The sequence below is a fragment of the Scomber scombrus genome, chromosome 10, assembly GCF_963691925.1.
Source record: "Scomber scombrus chromosome 10, fScoSco1.1, whole genome shotgun sequence".
NCBI lineage: Eukaryota > Metazoa > Chordata > Actinopteri > Scombriformes > Scombridae > Scomber > Scomber scombrus.
Window position 1 is genome coordinate 19981478 of NC_084979.1, and position 17764 is coordinate 19999241.

Sequence of the window (17764 nt, forward strand, 5' to 3'; positions counted from 1 at the left end):
GGGGAGCTTTATCTAACTTGTGTCAAGTCACACCAGCAGGCATGTTGAGGGAGGAAACATCTTAATCTCTATTAATTTGGATTTGGTTTTTACATCTCTTATAAAGTCACAGTCATGCACAATTTTGCATCCTTGCAGCACTTTTGGTGCATCTACTCACAGAAGGCCGCCTGATTGTTTACACTGAAGAGTTCGGGGACAGAGGTTGTTGTCCTGGATAGATTTAGCCTGTCTTTTGTTAGAGGTCTGTCTAAGGGCAGGCCAGTCACATGGTCACAGTGTAATCCTGTCTCACATGCAGACGCTGTTTGTATCTCTGCAGAGCTGGCCATGTTCTCTTCTACTGGCAACCTTGTGACTCACCTCAGGTGGAGCATTATACACAAATACACAAGATAGACGCATGATGAAGGCAGAGCGTGCACACTCAGATATGTATCAGAAAAATAAAACCACTACCTTCCCTGCAGCATGTTGCTCCTGTACACATAAGGGCCAGATACATTCACCAAGTTTATCAGAGAGACCGCTGTCTTTGACAAAGCTGACTAATAGGACCACTGTTAGCTTGCTCGTCTGTGCCCTGGCTGCTAATACTTCAAGGGAGCACGTAAAGCTTAATCCCATATTACCGTGGCTATGTTAAGTGTAAGCATCTGACTGTCACACACTTCTAAGAGGAGCCTCCATGCTGAGCAGGGAGATAAACAGAATTCCTGCTTGATAAGCTTGAGCTGCAATCAGTGTTGTCATGAAACTTTATAGGCATCCTCTGCCTGGTATTTGCAAGACATTCAGTGGAAAAATGGGGGAAAGTGACTGACTGCTGAACCGCTCTGACTTCAAGACAATCCTATAAAGAGATTGTCTTCGTGGCAACCTTCAGTTCAATTTAGTGCGTGTTGAGTCTTTACTGTGCCATTTCTTACGTAATGGCTGGCTGAGAGTATACAACACTGATGTTAGTCCTAAATCTCTCTAATGTAATGTAAACACAAGCTTCCTGCTGCACCAGATTACGACTGAAACTACAGCATACAGACAAAATAATGTATGTATAATGTACATACATGTTATGTACATGTACATTTCAAACAGTGTTGCTTTTTCTACACATGGAAACATAAATGATGGGTATCTGAAGAGTATAGAGACAGAATCAGGGAGTGGAAGACGCAGCAAAAGCTTTTCAGGTCGGTCTCTTGCTAAGTAAGGGCTTACCACTCTCTCTCTCAGGTGGTAATCCCTAACTAATAGCAAATTAGGATATTGGCAGTGACAGCAGCAGTGAGTATGTCTTCCGTCCCTTGGGAGGACATATCAATACTGAGGGACAAGGTCGCAAATGTGCAGGTCCATCACAGAAGACAACACAATTATGTCTAAGTTGAACTTGTTTTTGTAGTGAAGAGATCATAGACGATGTGGTAAAGTTACTCTATAAGATCAAAGAAAGATACAGCATTCAAAATCTACATAAAAGTATATCAGTGTTATGTCACTCTGTCACTGTTACTGATTCGTGAATGTGTAAGCAGCGTTGTAATGCTGCAGCTGATTTAAACTGCAAATTTAAATTACTTTAAAGTATACTATTGGGTAGTTTAACCTGCAGCAGTACATTGTATTTTATAAACTCATTGAAGGTTTTGTAGTTAAAATCATGATGAGCAAAGCGTGGTGAAATGTAACTCAGTACTTAAGAGCTCTACTTAAAGGATAGGCTCACAGTTTTTCAAGTCTGTCTTAAATCAACAGTCAAGTGCCAAAATGAATATTGAAACAGGTTTTGCTCGCTGTAGTCATTACCCCCTGTTCATACTGCCCATGAAAAAATCACCTCGTAATATGTTTACAATGTCAGTGATAGAGGACAAAATCCACATTTGTTTTTGCTCAAAAAAAGGACTGATTATATTAGGCTTCAGTTGTCAGATTTAATCAAATAAACTGGATATCTTCCAGGGTTACAATCCTTTTCAGTCGAAATGTCCCTCTTTGTGTCATGGCGTTCAGTGTTTTCCTGTTCTGATTGTAAAAAAAAAGAAGATATTCACTTGGTTTGGGTAATTCGGAGGACTGAAGCCTCATAATAAATTCAAATAAACTTTTAAATACATTATGTGCATTATGAAGGGACCTCTTAAAGGTCAGTATCATTGACTGTATATAAATATGGACATCAGGACAGCTCCCCACCCCTGGTGGCTGGCTGCAGTATAGGTCATAAATCCCGCCCAGGCCATGTTAGCACATTGGACATGAGCCCAACTAAAATATCAAAGTATAAATCAAATACATTTTTCTCAAAGATGGTATCTTATGATATTTTATGTAGTTCTTATCACGCTGATGTTTGTTCAAGTGCTCATTTTGTTGATAAGCTTGTTTGTTATTTGATGAAAAAAAGGAGGTATGATTGACAGCTGTTACAGCCACTCTCAAACCTCTGTCAGGTGGTGGGACAGCTGAAGGGGTTGTGTCCTGCAGGCCGTCGTCTCAGACAGCTGCAGACTCTGGCTCCAAATTACCTCACAGAAGCAAGATGGCTGCTCCAGGAAAAGAGATATTTTAGCTTCACTTTTGCACAGCGGTAGGAGGTAGATACGTGTCGTCCATATGTTGATTTGGGAACCTTACTATTGTTTTAAGACAGACTTGAACATTTTTGATTCGTTAACCATGACATACTGTTCCTTTACATTTGAAAACAGTAATAACACAATAAACACCTAAACTAATTATTATAGAATATTAACAGTTTGTAACAGTTAAGTACAATTTTTCATATTTTTATTTTGTGCCACCTCCTACTTCTTTTCCATTACATTTAAGAGGAAAATATTGTAGATTTAACCCCACTAAATTTATTTGACAGTTATAGTTACTTTGCAGACTAAGACTTTATATACAAAGTATATGATCATTATATGTAATATTATGCATTATTACAATTTAAAATGCCCCACAGTATATAAAGCAGTCAAAATGACCTATGCCTGCACCATTTAAGTACAGTTTTCTGATAATATCTATGTACTTTTACTTAACATAATGAATACAAGATTTATAATGGAGTACTTATACATTGTTGCTACTTTTGATACATCGTTAATCGCTGCTGCAAAGTAACTTTTTTAACCATAGGTTTCAAATACATGTAGTGGAGTAAAAAGTACAATATTTTCCACTGAAATGTAGCAAATTATCAGTATAAAATATCATAAAATGTAGATAGTCAAGTACAAAAAACAAAAAATAGAGTCAACTATACTCATCATACTGCTGTCACCACCTGCAGCTGTCTCCATCTGCTCCATATGTAATGAATCCTACATGTGAACCACATATAGAAGAATGTTTGTTCCTGGAGACAAGCAGACAGATGGTCTGACACAGCCCTGTATGCTCTGTGCATGTCATCCACATAGCACCCGAGATTCAATTCGATAATGAAACAGCAAAACCTGCAAATTAGCATGAAAAAGTCAACATGGTGGACCAGAAAGGAAAAGAAACTATCTGATTCTTATCATGTTGTTATTGTGAACCACTCCTCCTGCAGATGAGTGTTATTTTCAGGGAGACTCATATTTATTATCCTGCACCAACACCTTGGCAGATAATAAACTTTACTGTTAGGAGACTAAAGGAGTAGGAAGAAAACAGAGTTGTTTCTCTATTTGTCTGGTTGCTTCTGCCCTTCCCGATTTCTGTACGAGGAGACAGATGTCACCATGAAGTGAGTCACGCAGTGACATGAGTCAAGAGCCAAGAGATTTTACCCCTTATTGTTCTCCTCAAGATTTCTTTTAGCTTTGTCTGCAAAAACACATGGAAATTGTCAGTGCAAAAAAGGTTTTTTTAGGACTGTAATGGATGATTAACAGACATGTGAGTGATAATTTGGCCTGAGAAAAAATAGAAAATGACTGTTTTATTAAATGTCAGTGTCTTTTGGAAAATAGGCTGCAACTGATATGAATATGATTATCTGAATCACAATTCATAGTGTTTGCTGTGTGCCATGTCAGAATGGATACACATACATATATTAGAGTATTGATGGATTATTTCAGTATCACCAGTCAGAACACATCCGATTCCTGAAAATTATAAAAATCAATCCATGCCCGCTGAAGATTACAGTTAACATTCAAAACAATAGTTGTCAGTGATATTGAACCTTCGTTATGAATTATTACGGTGCTTTACTTGGAAGCTATTCAATAAAATCACAAAGGGCAAATAGACTGTTTGATTAATTGCTGGCTGCAAAGAATGTTTTTACTGTTCTGTGCCAAGAAAAAAAATGACCACATCATTCAATCATGACTCATATTAACTGACAACAAAAGGGTTGTGCAATCAAGGTGACGAAAAAAAAAGGCCAAGCCTTGAAATGTAAATAAACATTTTTAAGTCAGATAAAATACCTTGCTTTCAACTGAATTTGAACTCACAGTTTTCTCTGACGTGGGGCCACAGTGTGGAGATGTAGAGGGGTTTACTGGGAACTAGAGAGGCTGGTAAACACAGTCTCCATGGAAATTTAATAGAATGACAAAAAATATAAGTTCCTCCTATAAACTGTATAAATGTCCATTTGTCCGAGCATTGCAATGTTGATCTGAAACCCAATAACCTGGACTTTCCCACCCAAAACCACAGCGAGTTGCTTAGCAACACCAATAAAACATTTGTAAAGAAAGCTTGCTGGGGCAATAACTAATTGTGTTGTTTATTCTTGTCTTTTTCAGCACGTAAGCCTTCAAGAAGCTGGGCTGGAAGCCAAGGGTTTTGTTTTCTAATGGATGGTCTTAGTTTTTCAGTTGAACTGCACTTTAATGTGTTCTAACAGCAGCTTCGCTCCACAGTGTAGGCCTACTCCCTGTTGGGATTTGAGTAACGCCACTGTCCCGAACCACAGGGCTCCATTAAGGTGACGCACAGCTTTGTCTTCACCTCGAAGACTGAAATGAGAGTGATGGAGCCCACAGGGACGCCACTTACAAACTATAGTGCAAGTGTACTGACACTGACATGCACACACATCTAAATCACTACTAACATGTAACAGTACCTCACTATTTACTGCCCCTCTTTACCCCATTGTGAACTTGTGATGTATGGCTGATTTGAAAAATGCACAACGGTCGATCAGCCCCATTCGGGAAATGTTCCCATGAGTTCAGAGGCCTTATTTGTGTCTAACAATGTATATCTAAGAAACAGCATCCTATGACAGCGACAATAAGATGAGAAATGGCGCCATCTTTGGGTGCCTTCCTAAACTAGTGACTGTAATATTTTTCATAGAATGATGAAAACAAATGAAAGGGGAAAACTTTCAATTGTTTTTTGTTGTTTGTTTTTGTTTTTTATTCCACTCAGAATAAATGCTGAATATCCTGCTTAAAATCTGAAAAATGTCCCACAGCTGTAAGACATTGTCAGATATTCATTAGATATGTTAAATGAAGACAAGACTACTCCTGCTTGTGTTATTATGTGTTTAATGACAAAAAACCAAAAGCAGTTATTTATCCATTTTCCATAACAGCAGCAGGGTGAGAAAAAGATGACATCACCATATTTTCCTGTGTTGATGGAGGATTTAACATGCCAATAGTTTAGTAACAGCTTCATTTTCTTGTGCAGACATGGGTCATAAGAGTTTTGCTGTCATAAAGTGCAGCAGGAAACAGATTAATAATTTTAGGATTAAACAAAGTGCAAGTGATCACGCTGGAGGAATGTCACAGGTCTAACAGTATGGTAAACTACAGCCGCTGAATCCAATCCAATCAAAGCTGCAGGCAATTCATTGTAAAATGATATTCCATGGGGCCTCAATGAAGAGTTATCAGTTAAAAACATTTTTAGTTATCCAGTGCAAGTCAGTACATAACAAAGGCTCATTTGCCTTTCATTTAGCATAAAAAATAAAAAATTCATGGAGCTCGATATGAGGGCTGATGCCCATAACAATCTGTGGCCAAACCACATCTTAAAAGAGCTCAATAGGTAGCTAGTCCACATTCTAGTAGCTACAAATAATGAGAAAATAAATCCATGCATGCGTGATACAAACATAGTCTGTTGAAAATATATAATCAACAATTTCCTTAATCATCTGCACCATCTTGCAGAAACTTTACGACTGATTCACGTGTCGTTTGATACCCAAGATCTTGTTTAGAGGTTCAGTCTGTCACACAAAGACACTTTAAAACAGCCAACATAAACAGATGTCTCTGAATATGCCCTGCAAACTCAGAACCAACTCCTTCTCAAAATATATATTCTGTACAATATACTGTAAATAAAATAAACCTTCAAACATACAGAAGCATATATCTTTTTTTTCTTTTTCACCTCTTACTTACTTTTTTCTTCTTCTCACTAGTCCTCAAACTCCACAATCCTCCGAGCCCTCAGCAGTCAATATTAATGCTTGACAGCAGCTCCTCCAAGGCAGCCAGCTTCTGATTGGCCTCCTCGATGGCGCTGTAAGTCTGGACGTTGCTTGCAATGTGGTAGCGGATGTCGTCCACCAGGGGGACAGAGTCAGTCTCGTGTCTGTCCTCCAGTGACGAGGCGTCTTCTTTGATGATCTCCGCAAACTCGGGCTGCTCCACCATCTGTGACAGACATGCAGACAGGTGTGAATTTCTTCTGAGGAACTGAGTGTGGCATACCAGAACATCAAGAACACATCGACTTCCTCTCACAGCTGTTATGCTGTGGAAAAAAATGGGATCTTTTTTCGAGTCAAATCAAAAACGATTATTGGCCTTATATCATTATTATAATTTGTATTATTACCTGTGATTTTTTGCATAATACAGATAATATATGAACCAATACTTACAGTAAAACATTTACTCAATGATTGTTTTTACATATTTACTTTTAGTGTTTGTTTTTAGCTCTTCATTGCTACTTTTTATAAATCACTTTGAAATTCCAGTTTGTAAATCTTCTACTTAACTAAGTAAACCATATCATTTAAATATGAATATACTTGTATTATTTTCATTGCTATTGCATATATGGTATTTCTTTTAAGAGTTATACACAATTAAGTACTAGTTCACGTATTGTTCAAAAATGTGTGATGTTTACATGCTGGAACCATTTTTTGCTAGTTGCAGTAATTTTCCCCCTGCCTCCATGCTTTATGTTATACTAAGCTAACCACCTGATGGTGCTTGCTTCATATTTGGTGAGCAGACAAGAATGTCTTCCCATTTAACACTGTGAAATTTGCTCTATTTTCTAAATTGTCCAACAACTTCTGCAACAAAGGAGTTAACTTCATGACTCACCCACTTCACTGCCCCCACCTATGGTCTAAACATAATCTAATTGTTATACATAGTAAACAGAGCAACTACTTGATGTTCTGTGTGCACTTCAGTCACTGAGTTGCCAGACAGGCAAGTTTCCTGCTTTTCAGCCAAAATAAAAGCCGCCCTCCAATGTCAACACACAGTCATACTCACCCGCTCGATGATCTTGGCCATGAACTCTGTGCATTGATCTTCCAGCCGAGAGAGACGGAAAAGCTTGGCTGTCTTCCACATGTGCAGAACGTTGTCCTCACATATAGCCTTAGCGAGCGTCTTCCCACACAGACGCTTCAGCCCCGGCAGCAGGTACATGTCAGCCACGCACAGGACGTCAAACACGTTCTCCATCGTTAGCTAGACATAAAGGAGAACCAGTCAGTTGTCAGATAATGATGATAACCATTCAAGAAGCATTAGTTTTGTTGTTTAAAGGTTTTATCAGCTCTGTAAGTCTTCAATTTTAAAGGGGTAAATATACAATACATTTTGGAATACAGCAGAAAGAGCAAAGTAATTATGATTATCAATTTATTTTTAGTGTAATGGTAAACAATCAACAGTTAAACTGCTGATCATATTTAAACACCTCTGACCTATACATACATTTTTTTCTTTTTTACAGGCTCTTTCCTAGCTGTAGGTAACTAATTTATCAGCCATAAATTGGATCATAAATGTGATCCTCTGCTGGCAGACTGACATGTTTTTCTCATTTTTATACAACAATAACAAGGTTGCATTCCTGATAGTTGATAGGAAAAAACTGATATTAACAAACATCAGGCAGAGATTGAGCTCAAACCTCTGTGTCATCACTGTAGATGTAATACATGAGGTTGATGAAGATTTCATGGGAGATGTTGTGCAGAGTGATCACTGGGGTGCTGGGCTGTGACTGTAGCTGCTCTCCCTCACTGAAGTGGTCCTCCAGTAAGGCTTTAAAGTAATCACTGCGCCCACAGAAAAACGCCTGTAGACACACACACACACACACACACACACACAATAAAACTACAAAACTTGTAGTTACATGATCTGGCCAGGATGTAGCGGCCTGTAGTGAGCTTGTAGTGAGCTTGTAGTTTATACCTTATGACACAAGAAATCGTAACCATCGACTCTGAAGCAGACATCAGGATAAGTAGGTAAGTGATCGACTCTGTTAAAGGGAAGTTCTCCAAATCCAACCTGAGGGGAATCAACAGAAGGACACACAAAGAAACAACATATTCAATGAAACTGATCTAGCAGGAGCTACAGTATGTGTTATTTAAAATGATATTTTTTGGTATAATGTCCCCACTCTTAGTTCAGTGGGCAGGGCGCAGTCTGCTAACTGAGCCATCTCCTCCTGCAGTCGACAGCTGTGAGGGTCCAGGCTGAGAACTTTCACACAGATCCCCGGCTTGTTGGACACTTCGGTGTGAAGAAAGAAAAAAGAAACATTTAGTGGAAAAAAGTCAATCCAAGCTCCAAAAAAGTTTTGAGAAACTACAGTTAAAAAAAGACAATACAGATCAACTAGTGAAGAAAATTAGTCTTGGTATATTGTTTTTAATCATCATAAGTTCTCTCTTACCAAATTCATACACTTGTTTGCATTTATTCTCCAGCTCCTCTATGAGTTCTGACATTTTGCACTGTTTAGCAAGACGTCTGCACTCCTCAACAAGGCTTACATCAATATCCATACGTCCTGTAACATCAACGAGAAAAATGGATGAATATAGTTAAATGATAGTCACTTGTAAATGGCAGACCAATATGAGCACCACTGTTTGTATGTCATGGGGAAAAAAAGAGTGTATTCAGTTGTTTTATAATGCTCTGAACAGTTCTTAAAAGGTCAATTTGTTTTTTTTGTTTACACTTTTCTATTTCAGATACACTGTAAAAGCCAGTTTGCTTAACAGACGTGCAAGCATTCAAAAACACTGTGTATGCTTGAGACTTGACATATATGATGAATGCATTTCCTTCCTCATTTTTGAATATTTTAGATTGTTCAATGTTTACAACCAGGTTTGCTAGCTTGAAGTCTTCATTTCCTTTGCAGGTGCAGCTGCTTTTTAGCATTACCTGTGCATTTTGTCACCCATGTGCTCGTACAAATGCATACAAACAACACTCATAAAAACACTGCTTGTTGTCAAAAACTCAACAGGGTAACTGTAAATCCAGTGAGTGCTACCAGCTGCAGCCTGAAGCCAGCACAGGCCGAGGCATCTATGTCTTGATTGTGTGTGGGTTTTTTTTTAAATATAGCAAGTTGGATGCTCAGTAACATATCATGCATTTCCAGAATATCCTACATATTTACTATATGATTATGAAATGATAAAACATAATTTATTTGGATCATTCATAATTCCATGTGTTTTTCATTGCAAATCACAATTAAATCAGAACAATTAAAATACACTGCAGTTTTATACAGATACAAGATGACAAGTTGTGTCATTTGTTTATCTCATGAATCTTGTGTGTTAAAAGTTTTTTATTGACACATTAAAAAAAAAATTATAGTAGGGACTAAATTTTCCTGCCAACTCTAAAAGTTGTGACCAAAGTAGATGCTCTGATACACACTCACCTGTGTAAATATATTGCAGGATGGCTCCAAAGGCTGCAGGGTTGATCTAAAATCAAAACAGCTTTTATCCATATGGATATATTATACGTCTGTATCGTTGTATATTAGACGTGACACCAACAATTAAACAACTGGAATATATTTTGACCTACCAAAGGGTGTTTGAGGGTGATCAGGTTCTTCCCTTTCCACTTGGACTCAAACATTTCAGTGAAGTACTCTGAGTGTGCACTGAGAACACAGCGGTGGGCTGAAAATGTTTGCCCATGAACGAGAAACTTGACGTCGTTGTGTTGACCCTGCTCCAGTAACCTAAAGCAAAAACACACATGGATTTACACAGGTGGTTCAGCAGGTTAACATACAAACTGTACTTTTCATTTGCAATTAACAAAAACACCTAATTAACGAATGAACAATTCTGTCTCCTGTTTTGAATGATAAGAATAGGCAACTTGACACTTACATGTGCAGAAAGTAGTTAAAATCATCCCGCTGCATGGCGCGGACACTGACACACTTATAATCTTTGAGCAGGCGTCGAACTGAGTCATTCAGCGAGCCGTACACACAACGCTCGCCATCAAACGTGTTGGCTTCACACTTGGCACCTGAAGGCAAAGCAACAGAGGAAAAAAAAAGAATGATTATACTAAAAGACATTAGAGTGCAAATATCATGCTCACCATGGCATCACTGTATAGCAGTTTTGACTTTTATTATCTTTGTAACAAACAAAAGGTAACGATGCTCCAGTAAAACTCCCAGTCTTACCACTAGCCAACAGGTACTGGACCAGCTCCTCATGACCACAGAGACAAGCATAATACCTAAAGGACAGGAGGGTCCACATTTCAAGGGTTAGAATAATAATCCTGTGTCAGCCAGAGAATTTGACTGACTTGCCTGAAAAATACTTACAAAGGGGTGCTATCCCATTTATCTCTTACATTGAGGTCAACGTCTCTTTGTTCAACAAGGTATCTTGAAGAGAGAGAGAGCAACACAATGAGTGGTTACTAGAGTCTTCAAAGTTATCATTCAGTGAGGCTCAGACTGTATTAACATTTTCAGTGGTAAATCATAGGAGGTGAAAGGTTGCAAGCCTCTGAATTGCATGTTAAAATGGGCAACGTGCATTGTTCATACAGCTTCATGCATGCAGTAAAGCACATAAGCAATACTTGGTTTAGATTGGTGACCCCTTTGAGCTTGTATTGTTATATATTGATTCCTGCTTTCATTTGCACAGTGGATGCAAAGTATTTATGTGCAAAGAGCATGTTTGTGTTCATAACTGCAGAAATATACATCTATCGAAACCCTTTCAAATGAAATTTAATTTTGAAACATATTCTTTATGCTGCAGTGCTGGAGAAATCTAGTGTTGCAGTTTGAAACTAGGTTAGCTGAATAGTTAAATCTGTGCACATGTTTCGGTGTTGACTTGACTGATGTCTTTATAATTAGAAGGACAAGTCAGCCTATGCCTGATCGGGGGGTGCCTGACATCTGTTAAAAATAAACTGACACTGGCAGCTAGTGTCTCACCTACGTTGCATCTGGAACTCGAGCAGCTGACCTACAAACGTTATCTAAAGTTTCCACTTGGGTCATCACAGCTAATGATAGCAGCCCTGACCTCCGTGTTTACCTCCTGCAAAACGATGCAATGAGCTTTGGGGCTTTTAGCTACAAGACTGCAGTGTCCACAGCAGGCTAAAACAAATGATGGCTAGTGTTTGGTAGGACGGGGAAGGAGGGAAAGTGAAGATAAGAAGCTGAGCTGCAAACTGTGTAAAGAAATGTGAGCTTTTAATACACAGACAACGAAAACCAAGCCCCCCACCTCAAAAAAAAAACCCGTTAGCTGAGCTGCTGCTGGTTACCTGACTCTACATATGTCGCCCTTTCTGCAGCTGCTAAACAAATCGTACACATCCATGATCCCCTCGGTGTTTTCGGTCCTCTGTGAGGCATTGAGACGGCCTGTCTGCGGGACAGGTGTGCGGTAACTCGGTGAAGCTTTGCCGTTTGCACCGTCGACGCGGAGAAAGTTGCTCTTTTTTAGCTATCAGACCTTCTTGCACAGTTGTTGACAAGCTGATGGTAGGACCCTTGTTTTGGTCGAAGAGGTTCACCGATCACGTGACTACGGCGCGTCCCCTTCACTTGTCGTACGGTAAGTTGAAGTAACAGGCGTTTATTTTCCTCCAGTGGCAACAAAAAGTAACCCGTGCTTTATTGTATACACCACACGAATATTAGACACCTAAGTCTTGTTTAAATCAAGTAACATTTGTTATCATTCCTAAACCATGAAAAAGTAACTTCAAAGGGCAACAGTTCGCGTTAATGGCTATGAAACTTTTGAAAATCCGAGCTCTCACGGAACACTTGAACGCAACTAGTCAGCATATTTAATGACACTGTTTGTTGTATTGTGTGAATCAAAATATACAATAAAACTGAGTCAAACTAGCGCCATACACTTCAACACATTTGATAATGTTCACAGTTTTCTGTAATAGGAAACTCAACATCTTTTGGTTTTTGACAAAACAAATCATTGGAATTTGAGTTAAACTTGAGGTGCACTGTGTTTCTTCAATATTATTAAGGGCTCATTGCATGGGTAGATTATGGTCTCAATCAAATATATTGTGCAAGTCTCCCTCCAAAAAAAATGACAAGGCACACAGTAGAGGCTTGTGTAAAAATTATTCACATGGAGTTTTTAGTTTTTAAATGATCAACGTGACCACACAGGTCCTCATTGGAGATACCACAAATACCCAACAGCATTTCTACCCCTAAGTGTCTTTAACTTAACTTGAGCTTCAGGGAATAATGACCAGCATTTCAGTATTTTCTGACATTTGATACACTGCACAAACAATCGATTATCATAAAGAAAATAATTGTCTGACCTAGATGATGAAAATAATGGTTGTTTGCACACCTGGTGAGGGAATAATACTACTTTGTCCTCAGTTTTGTGTGAGCAATTTGATTTAAAAAAAAAAAAAAAAAACAACAACATAACTTTTCAGCAAGTACAAGTTTTACAATATAAACTGTAAATCAAGCAAAAGTGATGAAATGAAAATAAAAGAAACAGCTTAGCAACACAAGAAACCACTGATGTTTGATGTCCGATCTTCTTGTCATTATTTTTGTTGGGTTAGTATGAAAAGCTTTTGTTTTAACAAGCTGATCTGAAGTTTGAGTTTTTCTCGCTCCAGCAGGAGGTTTTCCTTTTGGAGTTTCAACACATCAACCTGCAGACTATCAGGCTCTAGAAAAGCAAACAAACACACATATTATTAGGGATTCCAGATATTAAATATAATAACTTTCATATCCTTTTCATATAAATAAATAAAACAAAAGACTTCTTTTTCATCAGATCATCGGATATCATTCAGATATCAAGTATGTTATGAAATTTTGTGTCAGTACTTAGCAGTCAGAATACATATTTACGAAATGTCTTTTATACAATAAGTCAAGTACAGTAGAGAAACCAAAATATCTGAGGATACAGATCTATCTTAATGGCGGGTGATATTCTAGTTTGATGTTATTGTCAACAAATCCCATCCAAAGACCAAAATCATCTTTCAATACTTTCTGATGGCAACATCCTGTCTGTGGCCCTCAGTCTCAAACACATTTGTTCCTACAGACATCTAAAAAACCCTAACCCTTAAAAAAAGCAGTACATAAAAAGTATTTACAGCAGCACAGTGGTGCACTGTAGGGATCAGTTGTTCATCAACATGTCACCCAGTGTGCAATGGTGTGGCCTTTAATCATTTTTGGACAACAATGGGAATGTATTGTACAAAGGAATAAAATATTGTATCAGTAAATAGCTTACTTGTTAAGATCAATTCATTTATGGTTTTGGTCTGTTAATAAGATTTGTAGACAATAGGAAAACCGTGAAATGTCAAACCCATCTTTTGATCCTATAATTCAAAATTCTGTCATTACCACCACAAAGGTAGCATTACTCAATCGCAAAAGTGAAAAGTTTCACATTTGAGCCACATGCTTTCTTAGAAATGAGGCGACTATTCGTAAAACCTTTAAGTTGAGCTATAAAACTGATTTACAACAAACACTCCCACATTCCAGGCATTTACCTGTGACAGCTCTTTTCACGGGTGCTTTCAGAGGATTAACAGTGCCGTAGCTTTTATAGCTCTGTTCAGTCCAGAAAGGAGGGGAGCTACGCAGTTCTACCTCAACAGGGTAGTGGTCGCTCACTCTCAGGGCCTGTGGGAGTGTGCGTACACTGAATCAGGAACATGCCCTCAAAACATAACATAGAAGTGCATAATGTGTTGCTCATGAGGCACAAATTACTCCATAAACTCACCTTTCTTTCTGTCATGTCAAACTCTTTGTGGAAGTTAAATGGTTTGGCTGAGCCTGGTACAATGGCTGCCAGCATGTCTTCTCCATACACAACAATCCTGTATAACATAGAATGACAAGAACATTTTCTTCTTTGCAGAAATTATCCTCTAATTGCTCTAATTGCTCTTCTTCTCAAAAAGAAAAAAGACAACATTCCTGCGTGGAACCGCATGTATAAAGTAAATTATTATACCAATACCTATCGTAGGTGTGCTCATTCATTGTATTTGCAGTGGTGTCCACGTCATCACCAATCAGCCAGTGGAAATTCTTGTTGCTGCGAATACGGATCTCTGTCATTTCTTCGCTTGTGAGATATTTACCGTCTGCATTGAAGTCACCCAGGATCATTATGTTCTAGAGAAAATTAGGAATAGACATTTCAGTAATCTTAATCCTCTCTATCCCTTAGTTTAGCCTCAGTTATCTATTGATCATAAAAAATGTGTTGAATTAATTATCTCCAAGCTACATCTCTGATCTGTTGAGCACATATGTACAAGGGCGTTCACTTAAAATCAACAGATAAATCCCTTATCACAGTTAGTTAGTCTAGACTCGTAACCAAAGTAAGAAACCGTGGAATGCATGTCTGTTTAAAATTCACGCAGCTACGTCTGTATTTTCTATCATTATTAAATATAATTTGTCTGCTTTTACTTCTTACTGTATTTTTTTTCTTACTGTCCCTCATGTCCTTTGCTAAAGCACTTTTCTTATAGAAAAAAGTTATTATTATTATTATTTTAAAAATCCAATCAAAAGTGTTTAGTGACAATTTATAGGCCATACAGTAGTTGTGAGTTTATGATAAATATAAGCATATATGAAATAGAAGTATTTGTGTTTTAACTTTGCTCTTATTATGTACTATTATATCATTAGTTTACTGTTTCAGGGAGAACCATGACGATGCAACTCACATCAGTTTTCCATTTGTCTCTCACTGCCAGGAAGACTTCATACAGCTCATCCAGCTCTTTCTCTGAGTCCCGTGGTGTGGTATGCACCGGGATCAGCACAATATCCTTCAGCACTACAACACAAAACTGTCCGTTAGACTACAAATGCTCACGTCACATGACAGGCCCAATAATAACATGACTGAAACATATGCACAAAGGGGTAGCTGATAGACTAATCTTGATAAACCTGTCCTCTGCTACCTTTGTCATTCTAAATCAGATGCCCTCACCTTAAAAAAAACAAACCAGCCCACATATAGGCTAGACATTACTAAGATATACCACAGAAGCAGCTGTCGTAACAGTAACAACAGCAACCAACCACAAATCATAACAAACATACTGATATAAGTAACTCCCAGCTATTTCCGAATGTGTGTGTCATGTAGCTTTCTGCACCATAAAAAGCAGAAACTGACCGGTATTGTGCGGTTTGAAGTGCAGAATGTATGGCTCTCTTGCAAAAGCATCCATATCGTTCACCTGGTTGTCTTCATATTGATAGCTGTCAATCAGGTCGACCACATCATCCCTTCCAGTGGGACAAAAAAACAGCTTTTAGTGCAACTGTGTGGTGGTAATACTCTCCACATGTGACATTAATGATTATAAACATATAAGAGTTTGATGATTTGTCCGCACCTGTAGAGAAACAGAAACTGCTCCTTGTATCTGGTCCTTCCCAGTCGGACACTGAGCTGCAGAGCGTAGTGATGGGTTGTGTTGACTCTGGAAGGCAAAGGACAGTAAGGAGCAGGTATACATCAACAAACTTTGCTTCATCGAGACGTAAGAAAAACAAGTAACTCACCTATTCAGTTCTTTCAAGAGCAGTTTGACAGAATCGCCGCTCACATCGACCACCTCCAGAATCACAATGATGTCATATCGAGACACGATCTATAAAAGAAAAAAAGCTCAATTAAGTAGAAGTGTGATGTTTAGTTTAGAAAGGACACATTTTAGCCATAGATGTTTGTCATTCAGGCATTTATTTATCTGAACTCGTGACAAGGAATGAATAAGGAATCATTTTCATTCTCACACTTCATACTGCACACTGCCACTTATTTCTTATCTCTCCTTGGCTGTTTCCCGAAAATAACATCAATGACATGAATCAGGCATTTCTGAAACTAAACTCTTAATTGACTACTGATTTTAATTGTGTAATATCTTCACTGAACCCACGAGTCCCTGCTATCTAGTAAACACCTGAAAGTTGTAAAAAAAATTAGCCATCTGATGCTTTACTGTCATAGGAGACATGTTTACCTTAACAAGAGTTGAAAGAACATCTGGATCTGAGACTTTCGTCAGCCCAAATCTCTGGACATTGAACGCAGCAATCTTCATGCCTGACAAGAAAAGAGAAAATATAGACATTTAAAATAATGTATTTAAAATTATTCAATGATTCATTCATATTGCTTTAAATGCACATTAAAAACACAGTTTTACAGTCTCTGAGCTATATATTTTTTTTACTTACCTTCAATAATGTGTCAATATTTTGTGAGGTCCAGTAGTTGCCACAGCGTCAGTAGCGCACAAACCACCAGTATACACAGACACCTGGCTGCATGGGAAATGTACTTCTCCTTAACTGTTTTCTTTTAAGGGAGGGTGATGATTGGATCATACGTCTGAAAAGGCAGACAGGTAGACTTTGAAAAGAAAAACAACACTGTGTGACATTGAGAGGACAGACCAGTTTTTTTGTTTACAACCATTTCTCACCAAGGGTTCTTTGACAGTTGAAGCAAATCTATCATTCAGAGTACATAGAGTACTAGCATGTTTGGACACACCTTCCCATTCACTTGAGTGTTTCCAAACTTTTGACTGGTGACGTGTCTGTGACGTCTTGTTTCACTACATTTTTCTCTCCGTGATCTTGACTGTTTTCAGGCTGAAGACTCATTTCACTGATGTTCAATGTCATAAGTAATAAGACTCTACCAAAGCTTAAGGCTAGACAAGGGCAGGAAAACCACACCTGAGTTGTAACTAAAAATATATTTAATGTATTAATTGTGGAGGAGAGAGGGCAAGTGACTGACTGCTAACCAGCATATGCAGTATAGGAGCATGTCAGTCCAGGTGAGCTGAACCTCCCCGAGCCCACCAGGTTCCTTCAGGTAGAGGACAAAGAGTCTGTTCAGAGAGAGAGAGAGCTGTCACATCATGTTTGGGCACATTTTGTAGGTAATCTATACAGTCTGTATATTATTATCCTCTAGATTAAGCAGCTTTTAAGCCTTAATTTGTCATGAAGGATAGGTTAAATCACTCCACACTTTCTTGTCTGTGGAATGATTTTGTAGGTAAGATAAACTGGCTTTGGGAGAGTCTTATTACTTATGACAGTGAACAGTGAGTGTAACAATATTTGAGAAATGAGTCTTCAGCCTTATAAAAGG

General features: G+C 38.3%; 2 protein-coding genes across 3 annotated transcripts; both read right to left on the minus strand.

Annotated features, from left to right (window-relative positions):
* Positions 1-5498: 5498 nt before the first annotated feature.
* Positions 5499-12069, minus strand: abtb1 (ankyrin repeat and BTB (POZ) domain containing 1). Of its 2 annotated transcripts, none has more exons than XM_062427746.1 (12): positions 11838-12069; positions 10899-10932; positions 10723-10778; positions 10415-10559; positions 10101-10260; positions 9949-9994; positions 8935-9051; positions 8659-8771; positions 8445-8543; positions 8158-8325; positions 7509-7709; positions 5499-6644 (listed from the first exon to the last, which is right to left on the minus strand). In XM_062427746.1, the coding sequence occupies exons 1-12, from the start codon at positions 11926-11928 to the stop codon at positions 6438-6440; spliced, it is 1437 nt and encodes a 478-aa protein (XP_062283730.1). In that variant the 5' UTR covers positions 11929-12069; the 3' UTR covers positions 5499-6437. The 2 variants fall into 2 exon arrangements, with proteins under 2 accessions (XP_062283730.1, XP_062283731.1); XM_062427747.1 differs by having other exon boundaries at positions 10870-10932; positions 11838-12060.
* Positions 12070-13118: 1049 nt separating this feature from the next.
* Positions 13119-16777, minus strand: LOC133988035 (deoxyribonuclease-1-like 2). The gene is made up of 9 exons (XM_062427560.1): positions 16617-16777; positions 16153-16241; positions 15984-16070; positions 15761-15873; positions 15300-15412; positions 14576-14733; positions 14336-14432; positions 14107-14232; positions 13119-13244 (listed from the first exon to the last, which is right to left on the minus strand). Exons 1-9 carry the CDS (start codon positions 16725-16727, stop codon positions 13119-13121), a joined length of 1020 nt encoding a protein of 339 aa, XP_062283544.1. The 5' UTR covers positions 16728-16777.
* Positions 16778-17764: the final 987 nt, after the last annotated feature.

Excerpts from the sequence above, each read along its gene's own strand:
- LOC133988035 (XM_062427560.1), bottom strand. The coding sequence starts at position 16,727 with ATGTCTATATTTTCTCTTTTCTTGTCAGGCATGAAGATTGCTGCGTTC. Across the intron at positions 14,433-14,575 it reads AATGAGCACACCTACGATAG|GATTGTTGTGTATGGAGAAG; the intron begins GTATTGGTATAA and ends TATGTTATACAG. Across the intron at positions 13,245-14,106 it reads AAGCACCCGTGAAAAGAGCT|CCTGATAGTCTGCAGGTTGA; the intron begins GTCACAGGTAAA and ends GCTTTTCTAGAG.
- abtb1 (XM_062427746.1), bottom strand. The coding sequence starts at position 11,928 with ATGCCTCACAGAGGACCGAAAACACCGAGGGGATCATGGATGTGTACG. Across the intron at positions 9,052-9,948 it reads CCTGCAATATATTTACACAG|GACGTATGGATATTGATGTA; the intron begins GTGAGTGTGTAT and ends TTGATGTTACAG. Across the intron at positions 6,645-7,508 it reads TGGCCAAGATCATCGAGCGG|ATGGTGGAGCAGCCCGAGTT; the intron begins GTGAGTATGACT and ends TGTCTGTCACAG.